The 26,444-nt window shown below is 45.9% G+C and overlaps 4 protein-coding genes across 11 annotated transcripts; 3 read left to right on the top strand and 1 right to left on the bottom strand.

Moving 5' to 3' along the window:
* The first annotated feature begins 1,574 nt into the window (after positions 1 to 1,574).
* Positions 1,575 to 7,945, top strand: afg1la (AFG1 like ATPase a). 5 transcript variants are annotated; one of them, XR_005714292.2, is made up of 13 exons: positions 1,575 to 1,733; positions 2,015 to 2,220; positions 2,757 to 2,808; positions 2,897 to 2,998; positions 4,096 to 4,226; positions 4,336 to 4,435; positions 4,936 to 4,994; positions 5,074 to 5,156; positions 5,252 to 5,322; positions 5,431 to 5,531; positions 5,676 to 5,862; positions 5,928 to 6,038; positions 6,796 to 7,945. XR_005714292.2 is itself a non-coding variant. In XM_040200267.2 (13 exons), exons 1-13 carry the CDS (start codon positions 1,604 to 1,606, stop codon positions 6,931 to 6,933), a joined length of 1,425 nt encoding a protein of 474 aa, XP_040056201.2. In that variant the 5' UTR covers positions 1,575 to 1,603; the 3' UTR covers positions 6,934 to 7,945. The 5 variants fall into 5 exon arrangements, 4 of the variants coding, with proteins under 4 accessions (XP_040056201.2, XP_040056200.2, XP_077945840.1 ...); XM_040200267.2 differs by having other exon boundaries at positions 5,722 to 5,862; XM_078089714.1 differs by having other exon boundaries at positions 1,585 to 1,749; positions 5,722 to 5,862.
* Positions 7,942 to 17,348, top strand: foxo3a (forkhead box O3A). Its single transcript, XM_040200245.2, has 2 exons — positions 7,942 to 9,509; positions 14,236 to 17,348. The coding sequence occupies exons 1-2, from the start codon at positions 8,898 to 8,900 to the stop codon at positions 15,526 to 15,528; spliced, it is 1,905 nt and encodes a 634-aa protein (XP_040056179.2). The 5' UTR covers positions 7,942 to 8,897; the 3' UTR covers positions 15,529 to 17,348.
* A 657-nt stretch (positions 17,349 to 18,005) lies between these two features.
* Positions 18,006 to 23,369, bottom strand: zbtb24 (zinc finger and BTB domain containing 24). 2 transcript variants are annotated; one of them, XM_040200243.2, is made up of 7 exons: positions 23,033 to 23,369; positions 21,324 to 22,126; positions 20,698 to 20,865; positions 20,382 to 20,465; positions 20,216 to 20,299; positions 20,061 to 20,142; positions 18,006 to 19,686 (listed from the first exon to the last, which is right to left on the bottom strand). In XM_040200243.2, exons 2-7 carry the CDS (start codon positions 22,096 to 22,098, stop codon positions 18,870 to 18,872), a joined length of 2,010 nt encoding a protein of 669 aa, XP_040056177.2. In that variant the 5' UTR covers positions 22,099 to 22,126; positions 23,033 to 23,369; the 3' UTR covers positions 18,006 to 18,869. The 2 variants fall into 2 exon arrangements, with proteins under 2 accessions (XP_040056177.2, XP_040056178.2); XM_040200244.2 differs by having other exon boundaries at positions 22,775 to 23,120.
* On the top strand, positions 23,290 to 26,309 carry ddo (D-aspartate oxidase). Of its 3 annotated transcripts, none has more exons than XM_040200278.2 (5): positions 23,290 to 23,431; positions 24,258 to 24,446; positions 24,629 to 24,737; positions 24,838 to 25,014; positions 25,202 to 26,309. In XM_040200278.2, the coding sequence occupies exons 2-5, from the start codon at positions 24,275 to 24,277 to the stop codon at positions 25,758 to 25,760; spliced, it is 1,017 nt and encodes a 338-aa protein (XP_040056212.2). In that variant the 5' UTR covers positions 23,290 to 23,431; positions 24,258 to 24,274; the 3' UTR covers positions 25,761 to 26,309. The 3 variants fall into 3 exon arrangements, with proteins under 3 accessions (XP_040056212.2, XP_077945841.1, XP_040056211.2); XM_078089715.1 differs by having other exon boundaries at positions 23,314 to 23,431; positions 24,202 to 24,446; XM_040200277.2 differs by lacking the exon at positions 23,290 to 23,431 and having other exon boundaries at positions 23,589 to 24,446.
* The last annotated feature ends 135 nt before the right edge of the window (positions 26,310 to 26,444 follow it).

Below are 26,444 nucleotides of genomic sequence, written 5' to 3'. Positions count from 1 at the left end.
AAGAGAGAGAAAGAGAGAGAGAGAGAAAGAGAGAGAGCGAGAGGGCTCTTCTGTTGTCATGGCAACAAGCCTGTAAGCCCCTGTAATACCCTGTAGGTTGTCTGCCATGTTTTTTTTGTCTGCTCAGTACTGTGGAGGTAAAATTAGATTGAGGACAGGGTTTCTATGAGATATTTTCTTCATATCTGTAGTGGGTTTTAATCAATCAAATATGAATGAAGCTATATGTTCAGAGCTTCAATAATGATGGTGGTTAATAATCAAGACAAAAATAATCTGCATTTGTTTTGATGTTTTTTTAAAGCGTAAATGCTAAATATTTGACGCAAGTGTTTTATAGGTAAGAGGACTCATCAAGGAACTAATCAGTTTAATCATTAAATAAAAAAATATATAGATATATATAGTATCCCCAAGATAAATCATTCAAACTGCAGATATCAATATTAGAGCTGAAAGGATTTGTTTATTCATTAATTATTCTAATTAACCTTCATTGGAAACAATAGTAAGGTGTAAATGTTCAAATAATCGGCAGAACAATCTAAAATGAAAAATATATATGGTTTAGTTGCAACTATAGATTCATTATTTAAACTGTAGTGATCTTATATTACCGCACAGGAAACAGGGGGATACAAGACGAGTGAGTATATTCATAACTATATTATGTCAGATCACATGTAGTGACTGTGTGTGTATGTATGTGTGTTGCAAAGACGTTGATGGTCCACTTCTACACGGCCATCATGGAGTCCATCCTCTGCTCCTCCATCACCGTCTGGTACGCTGCAGCCACAGCCTAGGACCAGGGCAGGCTGCAGCGTGTCATCCGCTCTGCAGAGAGGGTGATCGGCTGCAATCTGCCGTCCCTGCAGGACTTGTTCGCTTCCAGGACCCTGAAGCGAGCTAGAAAGATCGTGGCCGACCCCTCTCACCCCAGACAAAAACTGTTTGTGCCCCTTCCATCTGGCAGGAGGCCGAGGTCCATCAGGACTAAGACCTCCCGCCACACAAACAGCTTCTTCTCGTCGCACAGTCGGGCTCATCAACAGAGCCGGTCCCCCACTGACTGACTGTCATCCCTTTTTGCACTGGTCACCCCCTTCCCACTCCACATGCACATACACCTGTCACTCCACTTGTCACTTTCTGTTCGCTGGTGCCCTTTATTTTTTACTTTTTTTGTTTTTTAACTTTTTTTAACTTTTGCACTATGTTGTCTTATCTATCTTGTTGTCCATTGTCTTGTCTGATGTTATGCAGCAACCGGCAAGTCAAATTCCTTGTATGTCTAACATATTTTGGTAATAAATGTTCCTGATTAAAAAGTAATATGCCTTTGACAATTCTCGCAGCTTTTTCCGTGAAACAGATATTCAGTTTAAAATCCTCTAAAACTAATAAAGGCAGCAAATCCCCACAAGTTGGAACCCAAACACAGTTTGTATATTTGTTACTGTGTGACCGAAGATAAAAAATGATATCCTCCTAAAATTAGTGATTACTTTACTCCTGGGATTGAATGGATTTCCGCCCCCTGCTGGCCGACGTGCTTCTGTTTTATACTTGTTTGCTAATAAAGTTTTGATTTGAATCCAAGATGGCGGTGTGCAACATACCGCTGTCTCTGAAGATGTCACCCTCAGCTTTACTGGGTTTTAGGTTGGTTTTGACAGAAAAATACTCCTCCAGAAAGCTGCTAACATCTTTGACAGAAGTCTGCAGACGAGGTGAGACAAGTTTTTGGTGAGTTGTGTCTATAGTGATGGAGTTGAAAGAGTAAACCGGTGGTCAAGTTCTTACTGAAAACCCTAACGTACTGGTAATAAACACTTTATATGAAACATTCGCTTAAAGTTAACCTGGTATTAATATATAATATGTAATATATCATTGGCATTTACATTCTCATTATTTTATCAGCTGTAACCGGTGTTTTGTTAGCTGTCACGTGCAGATACACAGAACGAGCTGAGTTCAACGGTTAACTCCTTATGACGTAACGTTAAAGGTCACTCGGGGGAGGCCCAACAAGCACCGGGGGTCAGCGGTGGAAGACCCGCCGGGCCCCGCGGACCCCTCGAGCACTACAACGGGCTGATCGGGGATGGGTCGCTGCGGGAGGATGAGCACCAGAGAGCGGTGATGCAGACCCTGGACCAGCTCCACAAAACCCTGCGAGGGTACAGCAACACGCCGATGTCGTTCTTCTCCAAGGTAAACACACCGCAATGATTGCTGATGTTGCTCATCTGTTACCAATGGTCGGATCTTTTAATGCTGAGTGGGCAGATAAGATTATAGAGTCGAGTTACGGAGACATGCGCATTTATCTTACAGATAAAGAAACACTCTTTTATTTACTACAGCCTCTGAATTTGGAAAAAGCTTCTTTAAAAGTTCAACCCCAGTATCCCTTGTTTTCATTTGTAACCTTAAGACTACTATTATTCTTTATATTATTTATCTTCATCCTTATTTTGCTACCTGTGGATTGCTTGTATAAACCTTCATAACAGTGTATATGTGTCATGATCTTAACTTACCATAAGCTTCTCATTAGACTAATTGATTTACTAAATTTATCCACAACCTCTCATTGATTAATTCTCTGTCTAGTTACTTTATTAATTCATGAAAATTAGCTGCCGTTCTCTATTCTGATTTTGACATTTATTTACTTGGTCTCTTATTCTGGTGTTCTTATTATCATTCTTACTCTAGAACCTGCTTGTTGTTTTTTTTCCTTTCAGTTTTTCCCAAAACCAAAAGCTCCAACAGGTTACTATATCTACGGTGATGTTGGTAAGAGAGATGGGCATCCATAGTTGCAAATAAATAAAGTGTATCCTTTTTCTCCCGTTAAGTCACATGCTCTATTTTGTCATTTCAGGCACAGGAAAAACGATGGTGATGGACATGTTTTATTCATACGTTGAGACTGAACATAAAAAGAGAGTTCATTTCCACGGATTCATGTTGGACGTGCATAAAAGTGAGTACTTTTTTTTGTGTAAATTAAGTCCATCATATTTGACTTTATTTACTGCAACAGCCACAAGGGGGCGAATTATTCTTCAAGCTATTGAGTGAAGCCACAAAGAAATGTATGAATGAATAGGTTCAGAATATACATTTCCTCCACATTGTCAGTGAACCAGATTTCAATAAACGTCTTGCCTCTTGGTAAATATTTGGTGTGGATGACCTTTGTTCTTATTGGGTGAGAACATAACAACACACCCTGTTGCTTTTCTTTTTTTTTTTGTTATCAATGAGCAGGTTTTAAAAAACATGACATTCAGCACAAATAAAAGTGTATTTAAATCCTCGTGAATGGCTGCGACCATAAGCTGAAGCTGTGGTTTGGTCTGCTTCTTTTCATTCATTCATTCATGAATGAATGAAATCACAATGAACCGTGCAGCTCCGTGCAAGTTGTCTTGCTGCTGTGACACTGGGCTTCCTTCCTTTCTATTTGAAGCGGGTCTCAACATCACTTAGGCGAGGTGAACTTTCTCCACTGGTGTGAGATGAATTCCTCTCAAATGCAAAGTCTTCAAAGTCTGCAGAGCAAGGCACTGTGGTGGTTGCTGATCTAAGCTTACATTTCCTGTCTTTGCTGCCACATTTTGGTTTTGTTCCTTTAAAGCACAGCTTTCATGTTGTTGTGTGTATCTGCATGCTGCTGACACAGCACTTCCAATGGGTCCAGTAAAAGTCTTGAGTTTTATTGCTTTGTAAAGTCAAATATATAACAAATAGCTCTCAATCTACATGAGAATATCCCTCACACCATTAACTGACCACCAGCAGCCTGACCCATGCTCTTATGTTGTTTACGCCAAATTCTGATCTTTCCATTTGAATGTTCAGCTGAAATTGAGACTCCTCAGAGCAGGCAACGTTTTTCCAGTCTACTGTCCCACTTTGTCTCAGTTTCCTGTTGTTAGCTGAGTGGAGTTGCCCCCCGGTGTGGTCCTCTGCTGCGGGAGCCCGACTTCTTCAAGGTTCCACGTGTTGTGCGTTCAGAGATGCTGTTCTGCCTTTACACGATTGAATCAGGACTGTTTCCCCTCTGTTTTTTTTTAGGGATCCATCGACTGAAACAGAGCATGCCAAAGAGGAAAGCGGGTAAAATGGCCAAATCCTATGACCCCATTGCTCCAGTTGCAGAGGAGATCAGTGAAGAGGCTTGTGTTCTGTGCTTTGATGAGTTTCAGGTAATTGTCTTTAACGTCCGACAGTAATTATTTTGAATGAATAACCTTTAACCTCAATAGCGTATTTCCAGTTAATCCAAATGTAGTGTATTTGTAACACACATGTCAGGTGACTGATATCGCGGATGCCATGATTCTCAAGCAGCTCTTTGAGAATCTGTTTCTGAAGGGTGTGGTTGTTGTGGCCACATCGAATCGGCCTCCTGAAGGTAAGTAACAACATCTCCTGATGTTTTCTGTCTGGGTGAATACTGTTCTTGCTTCTTGACTTTATGCCCGTTTCACACTCAGCAAACAACCCACTGACACCTGGCTTTTATCTTCTGTGTGAAAGGCTCCATCTGGCCTTCATTCATTCAATGAATCTGCATCATTCAGAAGTATTTATCTGCTCAAAACGTACAATGCATTTGCTTACTACTGCTTATTGCAAAAACCCGCTTCATTTCTGTTGATACCGACTGACTCTTTATAAAGAGAGACGGAATAAGTTGCATAGAAAATCAAACACGGTAAAAAAAAGCCGAAGGGCGTTCTCGTATAATGTGAAAGGAGTCTGTTGTCCATTTCAGCAGATTTTCTAAGGTTTCAAAAAACTGCTCATTTTGGCAGAGAAATTGAATAAGTCATAAAAAAATGTTGACAATATTTTAAATGAGACCACTATGTTATTTGACAAACATGTCTTCTCTTCAATTCGATTCCTCAGACTTGTATAAAAACGGACTGCAGAGAGTGAACTTTGTGCCGTTTATTGCTGTGTTGCAAGTAAGGAGAGATACATTCGATTTTACATTTTGTTAATTTAAAATGCACCTGTTGTTAATTGTTTGTCTCTCACATTCAGAAATATTGCCAAACTCTCCGCCTGGATTCTGGGATAGATTACCGTCGAAGGAACAGACCATCTGCTGGAAAACTCTACTTCCTGTGAGAACCCTGTAAAGTAAAAGAGTCAGTCATCGTGAGCTCCGCTTTGATGGGTCGTACGCACGTTTTGTATTTTTAATGTTTGTCTACTGCAGCTCCAGTGAGCCTGATGTCGAAGCAACGCTGGACAAGATGTTTGATGAGCTGGCTTTTAAGCAGAATGACAGTAAGTGGACGCATGACGCAATTCTCCAGCTGAACCTGGTTGTCACTCTTTATTTATTAGCACATAAGTGACTCGCGTGGTGTCCTTGCATCCCGTCTCTCTCCACAGTAACACGACCAAGAACCCTGAATGTCAACAACAGGAAAGTCCGCCTGAACAAAGCATGTGGGACCATAGCAGACTGCACGTTTGAGGAGCTGTGTGACAGAGTGAGTCTCTCACACGTCTTTTCAGAAACATATAAATGCAATGACACAATTTTGGCAATACATCTCTAAAAGTGAATCAATCTTTTGGACTATTTGGTGCATTTTGAAAGGCTTAGAACCACTGTAGCCTCCTTTTGTCTTCAGCACGGCCGTCATTCCGACTCGCCCCGTTTGACTGTTACCGTTTCAGCCGTTAGGGGCCAGCGACTACCTGGAGATGTCGAGGCTGTTCGACACCGTCTTTATTCGACACATTCCTCTGCTGACGCTGAACAAGAAAACTCAGGCCAGGCGTCTCATAACACTCGTGGACGCCCTCTACGACCACAAGGTAAACCGCCGTTGTTTACAGCCGCACTCGTTCGCCATTGGTTGGATAACTGTGTCTCTCTTAAGGTGCGGGTGGTGATTGTTGCAGATCATCCGCTGGATGATATTTTTGTGCACAATGGTGAGCACGGCCATGACGAGAGCCACATTCTGATGGACGATCTGGGGCTGAAGAGGGTGAGAGCGCTGTTTTCTCATGTTGGGTGGGGACTTTAAATCGTAGAGTAGACGATTAAGCTGGCTGAGGCTGAGGCTGTCGCGGCTGAAAGTAAGTGTCTTAAACATCTCGGGTAAAACCTCCTCTAAATAAACTGGTTTTAATGATGAAGATCAGTATCTACGTCATTTGCATCTCCGTTCGGTTTGGGTTAAAGAGAAAATGTCCCAAAATGTTTTCTGTTAATTAAGAAAATCACGAATCTTCAAGAAAACCACAGATTTTTCTTTCCTCCAAATTTCATAGAAATCTCTGGACAGCTTTTGGGATATCCTGCTAAATAACTAAATGGACAAACAGGAATACAAATATATTTATACAATCAAGTGCCAATTTGTTGATACTATAGCGTAGGAAGGTTGACTCCACTGATTTCCTCGCGTACGTTTAAATAAAGTAGTCAGAATTAAACGTTGACGGTTCACCTGGCAACATATCTGTCCCCTCATTTCCTGTTATCTTTCTCTTAACTCTAATAAAAGCATAACAATCCCCAGAATGTTCTATTTAAATATTTAAATCAAGGAGTGCGTTGTGCAAACATTTGAAGCCTAAAGACGTAAGATGATCTAAACACAGCAAAGATTTAAACAGTAAAGATAGAGTAAATATTTGTGTAGATTCGAAGGCATTTTTCTGTCCAATGTAAACTAATAAAGAGCCGTGTGATCGGTTTGAGGAAGCGTCTGCAGTTTCACTGAACTGTTCATTCAACAGGATGAAGCCAGCAGTCTGTCCATCTTCAGTGGGGAAGAGGAGATGTTTGCCTTCCAGAGGACAGTTTCTCGCCTCACGGAGATGCAGACTGCGGAGTATTGGTCGGAAGGAGACCGAAGCGCCAAATCAAAGGTGTAACGCTGTGAAAAGTGGACCGTGTTACACAACCTCCATGAACTGTACTACTGTCTGCCAAAAGCAACGAACACTACTCCTACTCCCCTTATCCAGCACCAACCCACAGGATCGCTCAACAGTACGTGTGCAAATGTTGTACAGGGAATATTTATTGAAATCTTAAGGACTTTTATTACTTTAAAGTGACCTTGCACTTTCCGGATTATTTTTAATATAAATTTCAGGGTGTCGTATTGCTTTTAACTCTGTTTTATGTAGCGGTCCAACATTATTTACTTATATAAACTTGTGGGAAAGGACTGGACGGCTTTTGAAAGTGGATTCCCAAAGGACTTTTATGAAGATTTTAAGGGACATTATGAAAATATAACGAGTTGTCTAATGCAAGCCTGAACACAGGGGCAGCAGATTGATGGAGATTTAAAGCTGCGTTTATATTCTGATGATTTATTAAAACATTTCACATGATACTGAACAATTCCATATTACTATCAGCATTTTCATTTGGTGGATGAAAAGAAAACACAACTTGATTTCAAAATGTTGTTTGCCTTTTTACATGATTATTTTCTTCATTTAGGCTCATTAATACCCACATGTACGAACACAACGAAGAAGTATGAGATGTGAAAGTGAACCAGTTCAGAAAGTTTCATGAACCGACAGTTTGTGGTATTTCTTTTAGTGGAATCTGCGTTATTTTGTGTAGGAACCAAAAATGTATGACCTTAGTAAAGCGGTTTGTGTTCGATGGTATAATGCCTTCAAATGTGAATTATATTATGTATTTATTTGATTATGCAACAACAAATCAGCCCACCGTCTCCGTTGGGTCAACTGGTACACAAAGTACTCTGTTTGGGCGTGTTCGTTTGATTGATTTAGCCCAAATGCCATTATACATACAGCCTCGTTTTTAAGTATTTTAACAATGTGAACGATGAATAGATACATACACATGATCCAGTATTTATCCAAAAAATCCCTTTAAATAAATATTTTTTGCACAGGGTTATGTGCTTTGGTTGCAACTTTCATCTTGCAGCAGCAATAACACAGACTTTTGGGGCTCATGTTGCACACAATCTTCTTCAAACGCAGCGAGTGAGGGTATTTTCTATCTACTTGATTCATGCATTCATGCAGTCAACTAACAGCAGACCGCTGCAGCTCTACTGTCGTCTCACAGTCCTCAGAGCTTATCAAGTGATCAGTGATGTCACTGGCCTGCGGACGTCTCCACACTGTCACTTTAACTCCAGTGTCGTATGGGTGGATGGTGTGTGCGCGCGCGTGCCGTTTAGCTTGGCTCGGGCTCGGCTGCAGCAGATTGAATGGAGCGCGCTCGCAGGCTGCTGGCCACACGGAGGAAGCCGCGCGGCTCCGCTCAGCGCGCCGCAGACGTGCACAGCGAGAAGGCGTCGTTCTGGTTCTGGGGCTAGCGCGGATTTGAACCACGCCACATTTCTCCAGTAGCCCCCCCCCGACGACGACCACCACCACCACCCCGACCCCTCTTCTTGCTGCAGGGCCTTGAGGAAGCAGTCGCGGACTGGCAGCTCTCTGCACGGATGATGAAGAACTTGGGACGGGAAACGGTCAAGATGGCAGCTGCGTACGGAGCCATGGCGCCGATGTGGAGGCATTATTAGGCTGGACTCGTTTTCAGTTTTTTCTTCGGGCATGCACGTGTCGCAGGACGCCGGCGCCCGTAGAAGGAGAAGACTGCCCGCCGACTCTTCCACTCGTTTAACTCGCCCCTCCAGCAAATTCCAATGCAACGAGCTCCGTGTGCTGCGGACAGACGCCCCGCGGGAGGACGGACAGACGGACACGTGCTTTAAACATTTGCATACCGTGCGTGGTAAATGACCCGTTTCTGCAACCGCGCACGCGACGTTGATGGAATGCGACCCGAGTGATTTTATAACCCTTTGTGCAGCGCCCGAGATCTTGCGATTAACATGGCCGAGGCGCCGCGCCACGGCGACGAGTCCCCCTCCGCCGTGGAGATAGATCCGGATTTCGAGCCTCAGAAGCGGCCGCGGTCCTGCACTTGGCCGCTGCCCCGTCCGGAGTCCGGCGCGGACAAGCCCGGGACAAATGACACTGACGTAATCCCCGAGGAAGAGGATGACGAGCACGAGGGTGGCGGCGCGCGGAGCGGTGACGCTCAGCAAGTCCGCGGCGGCGGCGGCGATGATGACGATAACGACGATGATGAGTATGGTGCCGGCGGTGGGTCTCGCGTGCCCCCCGGCAGCTCCGTCTCCCAGCCCGTGGAGGTCCAGCGCGGCGCCTGCCACGAGGAGGCCGCCGACGGTTCGCCCTCCTCGGCGCAGACCCCTGCGGCGGCGGCGGCGGCGGCTCTGGGCGGCTCCGCCTCCCAGCAGCTGAGGAAGTCCTCCGCCCGCAGGAACGCCTGGGGCAACTACTCCTATGCAGACCTCATCACGCAGGCCATCGAGAGCTCCCCCGAGAAAAGGCTGACCTTGTCCCAGATCTACGACTGGATGGTGCGCTCCGTGCCCTATTTCAAGGACAAAGGCGACAGCAACAGCTCTGCTGGCTGGAAGGTGAGCGGTGACGTCATAGCGAGGGCCACGCCGTGGCCGTGTGTGCACCACACTGACACGGTAGATGGGGAGGGGAGGGGTGCCAACACACAGGTCAGGTGCAGGATGAGTTTGGTGTAAATGGTCATCAGGGAAATGTGGAATGTTTGCACCAAGCGACACGCACTGTTCGTTCTGAGACCCAAATCCCGAGTGCACCAACTAGACGGTGGAGGCTCGAAAGAGGCAACGCAAAGCTGATTTCGCTTTCGGACCCACTGCAGCAGAGGGGCTTCCTACAAGCTCCAGCGGGGACCAGCTCCCGTTTGATTTTTGGGGATTAGTTTGGCCTGGAAAACCAATTCATCTGTCATGGAATCAAGTCCGGTGAAAGCTTTTTGAGCTTTGCAGGATTTAGATGGCAATAGGTTTGTAATCCTGCAAAACTGTAGGTTGTGGGATGCAGGCGTCTTTCCGGGGAGTTTCTTACCACAGTAACGGTCAAGATTGTGCATCAAAGCTCCACATGACGGGAATAATGAAGTATAAGCAGTGCATGGATGCTAATGACTGATTAGTCTGCACAGAATCTGCTGCTCTGTTAATGCGTGAGATTAGTGGCAGTCATTTTTCATCATGGTTTGGATGCTTGCTCCATTATGACCGTGGTAATCGACATCATTTTGGGGATGAAAAATACGTAATATCACAGGAAGCGTTTGAGGGGTTGGACTCTATACTGTGTCTCCGTCCTCATAAATGAAGCACGCTAGTTGGTGGCTGTTTATCTCTTAGTGCTACTTCACTGCATTATGTGTAATCCACAAGATGAAAGAAGCCGTGTGGGATGTGAAAGTGAGAAAAATCAGCTGCACAAACATGTGTCATCAAGCATCTGTGTGGATGTAATGAAGTGGAAACTAAACCTTCAGAGTAGATGTTCGGGTTTCGCTGCCATCAGCGTTCCCTGGGTGGTGCTTTGTAGCTGTGACATTCAGCAATCGGCCTAAAAGCGAGGTCATCTTTATGATGCGCTGTGTGCACGCACAAAAAAAAAAAAAAAAGGCCTCCGTGCGTTGCGGGCTGTAAATCCTGAACCTGAACCTCCACACCGGATTCAATGGCGACCTTTGTGTGCGGCTCCAACACGAGGTTAAATCTCCTCGCCGTTGTGAATCCAAATAAAAATACACACAGACGAGCAGCCAGAGGGCCCTCCGACCCCCCCCCCCCCCCCCCCCCCTCTGCTTCATGCCACACTGTCCTTTTCAGTGGCTCGAGCCCATCGATCAGCTGACTATCGATGATGTGGGTCAGTGTGTGGCGGCGTGAGAGGAGCTCAGTGTTTCTCTGTGGCTCCGGCTGAGCTGGCGTCGCTGCAGCGAGGCCCAGAGCGGCCGTGTGACTGCGTGGGGGGGGGGGGGGCAGCGATTCAAACGCTGCACGCCGCCGACTGTATCTACCTTGGAAAATGTGTCACGTGGCCGCAGCTTTAAAGGTACGTTAATGTTTCTCTGGTTGCTTTTGTGAGGCCGGACTCGCCGTCTTTAGCTTTGGCATCTCACACACACGTTTACTCTCCAGAATGCAGGAGGCCTTTGTTCAGTTGAAATATTAATATTTATGTGGTTTTAGATTGTTTTACTGTTTTCTACTGCAAAGAGTAGCTGCTGTTTCGTCCACTGGCTGCAGTCGAGCACAATGGCCTTTTATAAAAGACCACAGAGTTGAAAGAAAACCCTCTCGACAACCATATTAAAAGTGTCCCAGCGGGGTCTTTGTTTCATTACGGGGCTGTTGTATTAGATTTCATTTCACATGTGGTGCTTCTATTGTGTCAACTGGGTTCCTAATGACTTGTTTCTAAAAGATGGTACATCCATTTGAGCATTTGCAGACTAAAGCTGCTCATGCTGCGTTGACACAAGTGAGATCAGGTATCATGTGATGCTCACAATCTTTTTCTTTTTAATTAGTTCCACCATGTTGCTACTCAAATTCCCGCTTAAAATAGGTTTCCTTCCATTCTGCCGGATCGATTATTTTCACTATCAATGAGTCATCAAGTCACCATGTTTTCAATCTGCTCTTGATTGTTTGTTACAAGTCTGGAAATGTGGGACATTTTAAAGCCTGATTCTTGGACAGTTCAAACCCAAAAGATATAAAATGAAAAACTGCAGTAAAGATATTTAATTTTTCAACGCGTTGTCAAGATCGCGGCTTCTTATTTTTATATAATAGGTTTGTCTTATAGTTTCCATCTATGTATGCGTATATATCTCTCTGAAAATGATCTCTTCATTGATGGGGGGACAAATCTTTCCATTTGTGCTGCTGAGATTCTACAATTTGTATTCGGTAATGAAACCAACTCATTTTTAGTTCCCAGATTCAGTGCAACGCTTCCTACTTGTAAATAGAACATAAAACACATCTGTGTACATTCTACCTGAAAGTGTCCAAATCCAGACTTTGAGGGTGACAACGTGGTACTAAACGTGTGGATGTTATGAAGGATGACTGTCAAACATAGTTCAACCCACAATAAAGACCCTGTTATCAGATCGTCATGTATGTACACGTGAGAATTAACAAGAAAAATTAAAAACAAGTTCCACGCAGCACACAAAAGTACAGTGCGTGTTAAAAGAACAGTCTCAGGTTGTGGCAAAACTACAAATGACCTTTTTTTTAAACACGACTAGCTTCATTCTGTGTCACAATGTGTCCTTTCTAGACCTTTCTCTGTACACGTCTTTGTTCAGTGGGCTTTAAACCGCTGATAAGGCGAGGAAAGCCTTTTCTTTGCTGCTGGCTGTCGCTTCATATTTACCACACAACCTTGAACGGTCTCCTTAAACACGCTTTCAGTAGGAACCAAAGTTCCTCTTTCTGAGTACCACAGTGGAGGGACGTTGGAAAGTTTCCTCTTGTTTTGGTCTTTTCCTGGGATTTTCTAGCGGGAACAAAATACAGAAACAGGCGGCCTCATTGTTTTAAGTCGGCACTTTAAGCTACTTGGGAGATCTTTGTGCATCCCGGCTAACTCGTGGTGGGTGTAAATGAGACAAAACGGCAGTGTAGTAACTTAATGTGTTCATCTCTGAGTCACATGTGCTTTGTTGTTGTCAGTGATCAAAGCGTTTGCCGTTGACCTGATCCTTTAATTGTCTTGAGAGCTTTGCTCCAGGCAGGGAACGTGTCCTTACCCCAAGTGAAGGAGTTCAAGCAGGAGTGCGAGTTTGGCCGGAGAATCTGAGCAGCCGGGGCGGTTTTGCACTCGCTATACCGCACCAAAGGCAAAGCTCTCGATCTACCGGTCAATCTTCGTTCCTACCCTCACCTAGGGTCATGAAGGATGGGTCATGACCTAAAGAACTAGGTCACGGGTACAAGCGGCCGTAATGGGTTTCCTCAGGAGCGTGGCTGGCGTCTCCCTTAGGGATAGGGTGAGAAGCTCAGCCATTCGCGAGGAGCTCGGAGTAGAGCCGCTGCTCCTTTGCGTCGAAAGGAGCCAGTTGAGGTGGTTTGGGCATCTGGTGAGGATGCCCAATGGGCGCCTCCTTAGGGAGGTGTTCCAGGCCCGGCCAGCTGGGAAGAGGCCCCGGGGAAGACCCAGGACTAGGTGGAGAGATCATATCTCTGCACTGGCCTGGGAACGCCTTGGGATCCCCCAGTCAGAGCTGGTAGATGTGGGAAAGGGAAGTTTGGGGTCCCCTGCTGGAGCTGTTGCCCCCGCGACCCGACCCCGGACAAGCGGTTGAAGATGGATTGATGGCTTTGCTGCAAGTTTGTCATTGGGTCATTGACTCATTGCCTTTGGGGAGCAACTGCAGCCATCGCTCCTCTGTGATCTCCGCAGTCACAAAGCTGTATGATCCAGATTGTGACGGTTATACTCGGCGTTGAGCGTCTTTCCTGTTTGATTAGTTTCATCTTCTGAGGGGTGATTTTAAATACGACCTTGGTTTACGCAAGTTAATTCAAGCTTAAGAGCTTTATGCTGGACCCCCTCCCAATGAGTTTAGCCTTTGGACTGAAGAGATTTCGTCCTCTGCGGGGGGACTCGATGCGCCGCCGGTCGCCAGCAGCGTCCAGCTGTTTAATTTCGAACATTGCATCTCGGGGGAAATCCCGTAAACCATTTAGAGGCAGAAATGGGTCACAGTCTGAGGTGCAAAGGAGAAGTGTGTTGTTCACGGTTCTTTGCTGCTCCAGTTGGTATCAAAGCCCTTTTTCTTGTGGAACGCCTACAGTGTTTTTAAAAGGGTTGCTCTTCGCCCTCCATGGCCGACCTGGTTGTCATCCAGTGACTTCAAATTACCGATAATAACGACCCTGCTAAAAAGAGCCATTTATTACCGTGTGCATGTCAACCTAAAAACAATTTTGCCAAACCAGCTGTCTGAAAATTTGAAGGATTTTTGGGCGTGAAGAGTTGGAAATGTCCAGTAGCTCATGAGATTCAAAAAGAGTTTGAGAGAACCCCAAAAAATACTTAATTTTCTGTCTTCACGTTGTCTTAAAGACGGGATTGAAAGTTTATTGAGCGCAAAATTCATCTGCCGATGAAGCCCGATCAGGAACTCCAGAACAGATATCAAATGGACTTGAAATTAAGTTTTAACCTCAATTATCAGTTTCTCTCCTTGGATTAGTATGTTTAGGCACACATGGTATTTGAGGTTATTTTATATTCGCTTTATTAAACATTCAATTGTCTTTTTTTTTTTTTTTTTTGCAGAATTCCATCCGACACAACCTGTCCCTGCATAGTCGCTTTGTGAAGGTCCAGAACGAAGGAACGGGGAAGAGCTCCTGGTGGATGGTCAACCCAGAAGGCGGGAAAGGAGGCAAAGCTCCCCGACGACGGGCCGTATCCATGGACAACAGCAAGTACATCAAAGGAGCCCGAGGACGTGCCAACAAGAAGAAAGCCTCGCTGCAGGCCGCCCAGGAAGGCAGCTCGGAGAGCTCCTCCAGCCTCTCCAAATGGACAGGAAGTCCCACCTCCCGCAGCAGCGACGAGCTGGACGCCTGGACAGACTTCCGCTCCCGGACCAATTCCAACGCCAGCACCCTCAGCGGCCGCCTGTCCCCGATCCTGGCCAACCTGGAGCTGGACGAGGTGCCCGATGACGACTCGCCCCTCTCCCCGATGCTGTACTCCAGCCCCAGCAGCATGTCCCCGTCCACGGGGCCCACGGGGCTCTCCGACCTGGCGGGCACCATGAACCTCAACGACGGCCTCTCCGACAACCTGATGGACGACCTTTTAGACAACATCAGCCTGACGGCGTCCCAGCAGCCTCCTCCTGGAGAGGAGAGCGTGGAGGACGACGACGCCGCCGCGGCCGCCGCCCAGGGGGGCTCGGTGTTCACCTTCAGCTGCGCGGGGAGCGGCCTGGGTAACCCGCTCTTCAGCCCGCCGTCCATCACCAGCCTGCGCCAGTCGCCCATGCAGACCATCCAGGAGAACAAGCAGACCACCTTCTCCTGCATCTCGCACTTCGGCGACCACCAGGCGCTGCAGGACCTGCTCAGCCTGGACTCGCACGGCCACAGCAACGTGATGCTCACCCAGTCCGACCCGCTGATGTCGCAGGCCAGCGCCGCCATCGCCCTGCAGAACTCCCGCCGGAACGCCATGCTGCTCCGCAAGGACCAGGCGTCGGTGAACCACGGCGGCGCCGGTGAGGCCCAGAGCTCTCCGGTGCCTGGTTGGCAAGCTGGCTTGACAACCCCGGGCACAGAGGCCGGCGCCGGCGAGGCCAAGCAGCCGCTCCTGAAGTCTACCGGCAAGAGCGACTCCCTGCAGCTCGGCCAGGACCGATTCGCCGTCGATCTGGACCTCGACGTGTTCAACGGCGGCCTTGAGTGCGACATGGACTCCATCGTCCGCAACGAACTGATGGAGGCGGACTGCCTGGACCTCAGCTTCGACTCGTGCCTCGCCTCCGCCCAGAACGCCAACAGGAAGTCGGGGAGCTTCTCCAGCTCGAAACAGACCTCCCCTCACAGCTGGGTCCCGAGCTGAGGAGCTCGGTCGGGGGGGGGGGGGTGTAAAATGTAAATTTGGGTTCATTGTCCCGCGTCGGGCAACTAGAAGGGAGAAAGTCTGTACAAGTGTATCCGAGTAGTATTCTTTGTTCCCCCGTTATCTCTAATGTGAGAAGTTCAGTACTGTATGTTAAGTGTCCGAGACACACAATGGTGTCTTCACAGAGGAGGGACACACAAAAAAAAATCTTTTAAAAAGATCAATGCCTGGGTGCTTTGAACAACAGTATTGACTGGGAGTACAGGACATTTTGTTAACGCTATATGAAAAGCATCAACTCGTGTTAGTCTCAGGGAATCACTCATGCAGTGTCACAAAGTGGTACATAATGCTGAAGACGGAGTGTGTCTTCGCCCGGCTTTCTCATCCTTCACACCCTTTCGTACCTAAAACCTGAAACAATTTTGCCAAACCAGCGGTCATCGTGTTGTGAGTGACGGCCTGTTTACAGAAAAAGCTGCAGAGAATGTTACATTATCACGTTCCAGTGGAGGATACTTGACTAGCTCTTTTTTAATTTTATTATTTTAACGTTTCTTTTGAGAGGCTAAATGTTAACGAAGCGCCCCTCCCTCCCATTGATGCAAAGGCACCAAATATCGATCCACAGAGGTTTATGTGAACTGATCTACATTGTGTGGTTATTGTACGTAGTGTTTATTTTATGCTGTGATTTTAGTGACATAACTGTGAATTCTGTTTCCTCAGACAAGGTGCATTACTGAAGTCTTGATGATGTGGTGTTTCTGCTGCAGATCCCTTTTGACCTCCTCCTCCTCCTCCTCCTCCTTTCACTTACTGCAATATTGGAAGTGCTCGGTAAACCGAGTTTAGGACCGAATTAAGAACCTTGTATAGTAGGAAACCTGACGTAGTTCTAGTCGACACCATTTACATCAGTGAGCTATTGAAAGTAATCACCCTTAGAGGCTCGACAGCATTTTGATGTTCGTTCATTGGAAGGAGTTCTTGGTGCTATAAATAAGAAGATAGCAGGGTGTGGCTGCAGCCCCCCCTCGTGTTATCAGCACTAAAGCAGGTGCTGGGTCAAAGCGTGTTGCCACCTCTATACGAGGAGCTTCTGTAGTATCTTGGAACCATTTTGCCATTTGAGAAAGAAACAACCACGTGGTTTATATATTGCCAAACTATTTCTGCATTTAATAAGTGGTAATAAGAGGATAGTGTGTAGATGTTAGGGATCCGTGCTATAAGGGCAAACAAAATCAACATCAGCAGTTTTGTAGGAACGACAGGATGAACTTTTTTGTCTGTTTACATTTATGTCAATTTTGGAAACTGTCAATTTTATTTCTAAATGTATTTTTCTTTTCCACATGTAAACATTTTGTGCAGTTTTTTTCTCCATACGACGCGTGGTAGAGCTGTGTAACAGCCCATTGGTTTTATGGTCTTTTTTATTTTTTTTATTACCACAGTTTAAGCCTAAAATGGTGTCTTCCTTATGATTTTGAGAAAATCCAAATGTCACCGAAATATTGAAACCCATTTGCTTTTCTTGTTTGTTTTTTTGCACAATTTCTGCACGATGGTGCTTCCAAATATCTTTTTTTTTTTTTTTTTTTTTTCCTAGCTTCAAATGGATGATTTTATACCAGCTTGAAGCTCCATTTTATTTTTAACATTAACCTTGAGTAACTGTCACTGCCAACCTTCACACTCACTTTATTCCTATGGCTCCTACAAAAAGACACCTAGTTGTGATTCCATTTCCTATCTTGGCTGTATCAGAGATGGTGCATGTAAATAAAGCTTAAAGTACCACTGAAAATCTGGATTTGGTTTGATCTGCCTTTGTTTTATTTCTGTCTAGCGGAATTGCACAGCTGCAGATTTGACTCTGCAGGCAACAAGGAGGCGTTTTTCTATTGGGTAACCACGTCACGAGCTAAGAGCCAATCACACGCTGTATCCAAGAGGAACGGACACGCTGAGATTAAGTCAAGGTTTTTCAGTGCGTGATTTCCGAGGTAGCTCCTCCTGAACAACTGGTGCATAATGGTGTATTTGCATTATGTGCTGTATGTAAAACACTTTCAGTTTAAATGTCAGTATCAGCGAAGCCACGCAGCAGTGACATCATCATCTAACCGACGGGCTGCAGTGTAACATGGGAGCCCTCTACAGATCAAATGCACTCACTGAGTCCAGATGGAGGACAAACGCTTGTGAGGGGGCAGAGACCGGGGAGGACTTGGAGTGTATTTTATTTTAAATGCTTTGATTTCTCAAGTTACTGTGACATGTACGGTTTCCTTTTCTGTCAAATTGGAGCAGATGGCGGCAGATCATCACTGCCATCAGTTCGCTCTAACTTTTGATTTTTATGGCCACAACAATTCGTAAAGTACCATCTCATAAGAAGGTCGCTGACGTTGGCTTCCATCTGCTACCGGCTCCACCAAAGCGAAGGCTGTAGTACAAACGGAATCTTTATTTGAACAATGGTGCTTTTTATTGTATGTATTGCTGGACAGTTGCTTGAGTTGAGTCTGCATCCACCTCTGCACCAGGTGAGGCCAAACAAGAAAATAGACTATCATAAAAACAAGGATTAAATGTTAACTAGGTCTAACCAGCAATTCCGACATATTTTAAAGAACATTTTAGAATGAATGGAAATCGCTTGAGAATATGCAAACAGAATTCACAAGACAAAGTTGTTTACAGGAGAATCTGTTGTATTTTCTTTCAAAGAATGAGAAGCGAATAAACCCTTCTTGAGGTTTTATTTTTGTGCACGACTTTCCCTCGTCAGTCAGAATCAGACGGACGAGTACGAGGACGCCTCACTGGCTGATCTGCCACCATTCAACCTGCTCAGGGTAAGAGAGCCCTGATGGAGCCTTTTCGGTCGGACATTCTGATGAGTATTTCCAAAAGCTGTTCATATTTGGTTTTACTGTTTCTTTGGATCAGTTAATCTATTTCTCTCAAGCAGCGTTTGTGTCACGTCCAGGAAAATCCAAAGCTTAAAGATCCTCGGTCTTTGAGAAGGACACCAGAAGAACACAGGTGTAAAGTTCCCGGCAGAATCCCTGGAACTAAAAGCGATTCAATACTTATCAATAGATTTGTTTTCGTGTAAAATATGAATCATGTCATATTATTGTATGACCTTGTAAACAGGTCAAGGTTCTAAAAAAAGTCCTCTGTGCTGACGAGAAGTGAAATCAGTGTATTCGTCAAATATAAACTAAAAAAAATAAATGCTTTGGTAAATTGAAAGAAAATTTCAATAAATTTTCAGTAAAACAATGCATTTTTGTACGGATGGTATTGACATCGGGCCACTCTCAGCCCTCCTGCGGCAGCCCGGTGGTGTACAGGTAGGAGACGGTGCCCGCCTGGATCTGGAAGGTCTGTCCCTGGATGTGGTGGCTGGAGATCTGCTCCGTGGTCTGGCTGATGGAGATGGGCTGGCCGCCCTGGCTGCTGATGTGAATGGCCTGGCCGTGCTGCTCCCGGCTCACCGGCCCCATCGAGGCGTCCCGGGGGGCCGCCGGGGGCACCGCCTGCAGCTGCTGGACGGGTCGCTGCGCCATGTGAAGGGGCTGCGGGGCGCCATGGTGGGCCTGCAGGTGCTCCATGGCCTCCTTGCTCAGGGTGATGACGTGCATCTGCTCGGGCTGGTGCGTCACCTGGCCCTGCAGCACACCCAGAGTCTGGATCCGAGGGCTCTGGTCCAACAGGCCTCCCTGAGCGGCCAGAGCCACGTTCTGGTGTGCCGACTGGGTGAGGAGGGTCAGCCCGGGGTGGGCCGAGTCGACCGCGTCCCCCTCCGCGGCTATGATGCTGATCTCCTGGTTCTGACCCGGCACAAAGTCAATGTTGCCCACGTCTCCCGTGACGACCAGCTGGATCTCCTGCTCGGCGGCGGCGGGCAGCTGGTACTGCTGCAGCTGCAGGACGCCGCGCTGGTCCTCCGCGGCGGCTCTCTCCTTGCTGTGCGACTTGGCGTGTGTCCTCAGGTTGTCCAGGCGCGTGAAGGAGAGGCTGCAGCACGAGCAGGTGAAGGGCTTCTTCCCCGAGTGAGAGGCGACGTGCCGCCGCCTCGCGCTGGCGTCAGAGAAGGATTTGTTGCAGACGTTACAGTCGTAGGGCTTCTCGCCTCTGAAAAAGGAGATCAAACATTTATATCTATTAGATTCATGACTTATCGTAAAGATTAAATCTGTTCACTTCTCGGTTTGTGGCCTCTAACAAAAAACACTTTCAGAAGTAGTTGGAAGTTTCTCATAAGAGGCATTTTCCCTTTAAAATATCAGGCAGCTAACAAATTATTATTTTTTGGATACTTTTTATTATCATTTAGTTGTAAACAAATATTTTTACTAAAGTAGGAATTTAAACACACTGTGGTACAGGTAATTTTATGTAAAGAATTTGAATACTGCTCTCTTACAGTTTGTGTGCAACTATCAATTAAAGATGCTAAACAATAACTTGTTGTTCTGGAAGCTCCCGCTTTAAAATATACTTCTCACCTGTGAATCCTGATGTGCGTCTGCAGAGTGCTCTTGGCTGTGAAACACTTCCCACAAATCTCACAGGTGAAAGGCTTCTCACCTGTAAGGAGATCATCGATGTCATCGACTGCTTCCACACAACTGCGTGGTTTCAGCAGCTTGTCGGACTTTACCTGTGTGAGTCCTCAGGTGCTTTTTCAGCTGAGCCGTGTCCATGAACTTGTGATGACACTGAGCACATTCTGGCAAAGATTTGCCTTTAACAAGAACAAAGAATACATCAACCTGCTTTTAGAGGGACTATTAATACCAACGTGCTGCTGTCGAAGGGATGCTCACCTGTATGAACTCTGTAATGGCTTTTAAGTTGCCTCTTCTGAGTGAAGGTCTTCCCACATTTATCACAGCCGAAGGGTTTCCCCCCTAAGAACAAAGGCAGAGGGGATTCATGCAACGCAGAGCAGCAGGGAACAAAGCAGTGACGGACCTTTGTGTTTGGTGTTGACTAGGAATAAACTACGACAAAACCATTTCATACAGCATTCATTTGATTCCACTATCTTAAAACCGGATTATTACGTCACTGTATGATGCATTAAAGATGGGGAGAGGATGATCATCCAGAGCATAGTAGCCAATGAAGACCTCTCTGTACCTTGGTGGAGGTTCATGTGCTCCTGCAGGGCGTGTTTGGTGGACAGCGCTTTGGAGCAGACGCTACAGACGAACGGCTTCTCTCCGGTGTGCATGCGCTGGTGGACCAGCAGCGTGTGTTTCTGGGTAAAACTCTTTCCACAAACCAGACACCGAAAGGGCTTCTCTCCTGGGGAAACCACGGTGAAACACATCCAGAGCAGCAACACTGAAGGTAATTTGATCTCTGCGTGCAAACTAAACTGTAGACATGGATCTAAACCATCGACAGCACACAAATGTTGGCAGTCGGTAGTCCATCATGTGTAAAGAGGGAAATTGTGGTGATTTAGTAAATACGAAGAAGCTAAATTAGAATCTGTGAATTTTTTTCATCCAAACAGAAACCTAATTAGCTCAGATTCAAACCAGCTGTCTGATGACCTTTGGCCTCTGGCGAAGTATCCAACGTGTAGGGCGTCTTTCATGAGACTACAGCAGCTGACCTGCTACAATGCCCCAGTCGATAGAAGGGGGAAGTTACATTTTTTTTTAATTTAATATAATTTCACAAACATAAATAAAAATAACCACATTTCATCTGAACACTGTTCCTGAGGACGGCCATTCGGAGCCGAGGCGGATTACCTGTATGAGTCCTCTGGTGAATCTTTAAAAAGAGGTGGTTTTTGAACACTTTGCCACAGTCGTGGCATCGGGGCTCCGTGTTGGGGTATTTCCTTTTCCTGCCCCTCTTCCCGGGATCTTCCACCCTCGCCGTGTCGCCGCCCACCTTGTAGCTCTTGTACTTCACCGGTGGCCGGATTTTGCGTTTGCTCTTGCGGCTCTGATTGGCTCCCGAGCTGCAGTCTGCCTCATTTTTAGTGTTCGACTCTTTAACCACATCAAGGTCCACGTTTGCAACCATTGTTTCCTCACATGTCACACGCTCGCGCTCCAACGTTTTCTTTGGTCGGCCTCTTCTGCAGCCGGACAGATCTGGAACCACGGCGGCGTCGGCCTTCGCCTCCTCACTCGTGCTCGCGAGCACCTCGACCAGGTCGTTGACCCCCACGAGACGAGCCGCGGCCAGAAGCTGCTGCGCGGCGCTCTCCTCCACGGACACCTGGGCGGTGTAGATGAAATCCAGCACCGCTGCAAACATCGCCGCCGTCATGCCGTCCAGCTGGTAGGTCGACCGACCGTTCTGATCTTCTGCCGTGAACAGGAGGGAAAAGTACTCGCTGCTCGCTGCCAGCAGCGCTCTGTGCGCCTTGTGCTGCACGTCTTCCACCACCAGGGTGACGTCGCACAGAAGGTCCCTTTTCCTGAGCCGGTCCAATTTGCTCAGGATGCTCTGCTTATGGGAGTCTGAATGGAGGACCACAGGTGGGGCGGTCGGGTCTGTCGCTTTATGGGACATGTTCTCGTCCAAACAATCACTTTTCTTCCTGCAGGAAAGGAAAGAGGGAACTTTCTATTGAATCAGGTTTAAAGTGCTTATGACGAGAGACGGAAACTCAATACACTAGTTTTCTCAATAAGTGAAAATGTGTTACTGCCTAATCAATACTATTTAAGAAGGAAAGTTGTGGAAACATCAAGTCAAAGTCAAATCATGTTTTAGGGCTGGAACTAATGATTAATGCTTTAGTTTAGTCTGGCAAAAAACTAATGATCCACAAATCTGATAATCATTTGAATTCATTCATATGAAAGATTGCAATAATACTAAAAACACTAAAGCAGACAGAGTGAATATATTTTGTTTTACTTTTGGTAAAATACCAAAAACAGGAAACTGAATCTTTCAAAATATAAAATATAATCACCAGATTAATTGTTAACGAAAACACTAGTCTGAAATCATTAATGTTCAAAAGATACATTATTGGTGTAAGTTAGAAAAGAAAACCCGATGTTGCTAAAAGCTGCTTTCTTCTTCATAAATGACATAAAACGATTAATTGATTACCAAAGTAATGAACGGCTGATCGATTACGCCTGCAAACAACAAATATCACAGTCACCCGACTAACGTCACACCTTTCATACTTGGTGCATAGCAGCAACACTCGGGTATCATGAACTGATGTTACCTTCATTCAAAGCGAGTGTTTCAGAGCTGCACATGAATCCTGCAGTGATGGTTCGGGTTAGCTAGCCAGCTAACGTTAACTAGCATTGTTTAAAACAATGTTTGAACACAAACAGGCCGAAGCTAGCAGGAATAACAAAGAGTGCGCCTCAAATAATGTCTTACACGGAGGACGCTTCTGTTTGTGACAGGAAACAAGAAGCGTAAGCGCACAAAACACGGCGTAACGCAACACAGCAGTGAGCTTTTAGGACCTTACCTTCTGATTCGGCTGGAGAGGCCAAACGCGACTGACTTATCGCGAGAAGTACGATTCCGACGAGACTTGCCGACCGCTGATTTACACCGGAGATCAAACGAGCTCCTTTTTATATAAAGTAAACCGAATAGCGGAACGTGTTTTATAGGTTTTAAAGATGCATTTAACGACCGTTTACTTCGGGATGTTTGTACACGTACAGTAAGCACGCGGCTAGTAGTAGTAGCTAGTGAGAAATCATCTGGACAAGCGGGCTATTTTTATTCAGTGCACTTGTGTGTAAATAATCGTTGGCGTCGCTGAGGACTTTTAAAGACGCAAGAAACAACCGTGTACTGACAATTGTGCATTGCGAGCTCGAGATCCTGATCACCGTTACAAGTAATAACTGGTAACCATGTACGTCAGGTGGAATTTACATGGGCACGTGTTTTTTTCCAGTGCACGAAAATTCTCCCAAATTGTTTTAGGGTGCAGATAAAATACGATACATACGAAGTTGGATGCATCTAATTTGGTATGCATTGCAGTGATGCATGCATCCTAAAGTGGGGAAGTGATCATTCTTGGTGTGTCTTGAAAGTACGGCTAATGCGGAGTGTTCATCATTATGTTAGTAATAATACACTTGATGACCCATCATTGCGTCATAGGTCCGATGAGTCAGGTGGAAGAAGTTGGTACTTTTCACTCCACTATATCTATTTGACAGCTAGTTATTAGTGCAGATTACGCATAATGAATGATCACTACATCACATACGTATTTGCATTGGTACAAACTGTTCAACAGATAATGAAAAAACAAGCTTTAACATAAATGTTTATTTACACATATATGTATCATGTACATATGTTTGATTGTTCTTGTAATTTGCCATTTTCCTATCGTATGATCGAAACTTCTACTCATGCATTGTATCCGTATATATTTATCTGAATAATGTTTACAGTGGGGAAGAGAAAATAATTGAAATCAGCCAATGGTGTCTTTAATGCTTGTGGATTATTGTTGAACACAAACATCCCAATTTAACAGGAGAATAGAAACTGCTGGAACTTCTCTTATGAAGTCTCTTATGTAACGCATTACAATGAATGATCCTTGGACTGTGCAGTTAGTTATTAAGGTTGATGTTAGTAGATGTGGTTAACCTTCCCATTACAAAGGTCTACAGCAAACAGGCCCAGTGTGACACGATTCTCCACCTGCCGTGTTGCTCCAGTTCGAGGCCTGTCCAGCATGAAAGGTGTCCGGGTTGTCGTGGTTGGAGCAGGTGTGGTTGGCTTCTCCACGGCCGTCTGCATCGCGGAGGCTCTTCCTTTCTGCTCCGTGTCTCTGCTGGCTGAGAAGTTCAGTCCGGACACCACCAGTGACGGTGCAGCTGGGATCCTGTTTGCAGCAGAGTTTCCAGGTGTGCAACAATCTCCCTTTTAACTATGTCATATTTTACAGTGTTCCTCAGTTGGTACAAATTTACCAGGATGATAATAGTTTGTAATGTAAATTCATAACCTACCTCCACTTTTTACACATACATACTTAGAACAGTTTTGCTTGTGGGAAAATTTAGATTTTACTCCATTTTTACAACAGATATTCCCTTGGAAAGGCAAAGACGCTGGTTCAAGAACAGCTTCGATCACCTGTTGGATATTGCGCAATCCCGAAACTCCCCGGAAGCCGGAGTAATGCTGAGCTCTGGGTAACGATTGTTCTACCTGCTATAAAAAAAAGTGATGATTACGCACTTTTAAATAGATCATTTTTTTTGCATCTGGTCTTTGGTTTGAATTCTTTTCCAGCTGGCAAATTTTCAAGGACGTTCCAGCCTATAAGAAACCCTTCTGGTCAGAGCTTGTGATCGGCTTTCGGTCCATGACTGATGCTGAACTGAAAAGGTTCCCAGATCACAAGTTCGGCCAGGCGTTCACAACCATTAAATGTGAATGCTCCAGCTACCTGCCGTGGCTCCATCAGAGGTTGGTCTTCTATGTCAAACATACACGGTCAGGTCAAAAGGACGTAGGTCATTATTATTGTTGCTGCTAAAAGTTTGAAAAATTCCAACGAATCCAAATAATCTACAGATAATTGCTGTTGAATGTGTGTGTTTGATTCCACTGGAGTAGTTCAAAAGACGCTTTGCAACGAGATCATTTTGTGAAGGTTCATAAAAGCTGGAGGTCAAGTGGAACAGAGGAAGGTCAACAGTCTCCAGGAATTAAGCAACGCCTATGATGTCATTGTCAACTGCTCCGGTCTGGGCTCCAAACAGCTGGCGGGCGACGACGAGGTGCACCCCGTCAGAGGTCAGGTCCTCAAGGTGGAGGCCCCCTGGCTGAAGCACTTCATCAGAGATGGAGACGGAAAGACCTACATCTACCCCGGCATACACTCCGTCACCATCGGGGGCACGAGGCAGGAGGGCGACTGGCGGCTGCACGTGGACGAGGGCGAGGCGAAGAGCATCGTGGAGCGCTGCGGCGCGCTGGAGCCGTCCGTCAGCAGGGCCCGTGTTCTCAGCGAGTGGGTGGGGCTGAGGCCGGGCAGGAGGAACCCCAGGGTGGAGAGGGAGGTGGCGCAGCTGCGGGGCCGCAGGGTCCCGGTGGTCCACAACTACGGCCACGGAGGCTGGGGGGTCACCCTGGCCTGGGGCACCGCCCTGGACGCACTGGGGCTGGTAAGGATGTGTCTTCACGAAATGCCACAACGGGCCAAACTGTGAAGCAGCCCTGCCGCTCAGTTACACGCCAACGACACGGATCTTTACATGAAAACCTAAATTCTGAGAATTTTATGAGATGAATGCATGTGAGATAATACATTATGGTGAAAGATTGTATTAAGACTAGTTTGTACTGCTTTTTACATTTTACAGTTTCCTCTCAGCTTTGGAAAGATCTACTGGACGTTATTGACATATACCAGCATTTACTGATGTGAGAGAAGAACAGTATTTTAGTCTTGTTAGAACTTATACAATGAATGAAAAGGGAAATACTGTACGTAATTTACTGATGTGATGTAAACAGCTGCTCTTAACATCTGAGACGAATGCTTGCTGACTGGGATACAGCTGCTGATGGTGCGGTTGGTGCTGTCCGCTGTGATATCTGAGATCTGCCAGGGCTTCATGAGTTGCCATCAAACTCGCATTTAAGAGTTGAAATGGATGGCAACACATTTGCCATATAAATAAATGTAAAAGAATGTGAGACAGTAAATCTGGCAGTTAATAACTTATTAATAAAGGCTTTGTTTGATGCACCATAAATGGCTGTTAACTCTCCTGTGGGATTATTTCTATGTGACGGCTGGACTCTTCTACACACGGGATTCAGCTGCATGAGGAACATCCGACATCGAGACGAGTATTCCACGTCGTCCACACGGTAACCAGGCTAAGGTT

This window comes from Gasterosteus aculeatus, chromosome 15 (genome assembly GCF_964276395.1).
Source record: "Gasterosteus aculeatus chromosome 15, fGasAcu3.hap1.1, whole genome shotgun sequence".
Taxonomy (NCBI): Eukaryota; Metazoa; Chordata; class Actinopteri; order Perciformes; family Gasterosteidae; genus Gasterosteus; species Gasterosteus aculeatus.
Note: the sequence above shows the minus strand (reverse complement) of the source record. Positions and strands in the feature narration are given on the sequence as shown.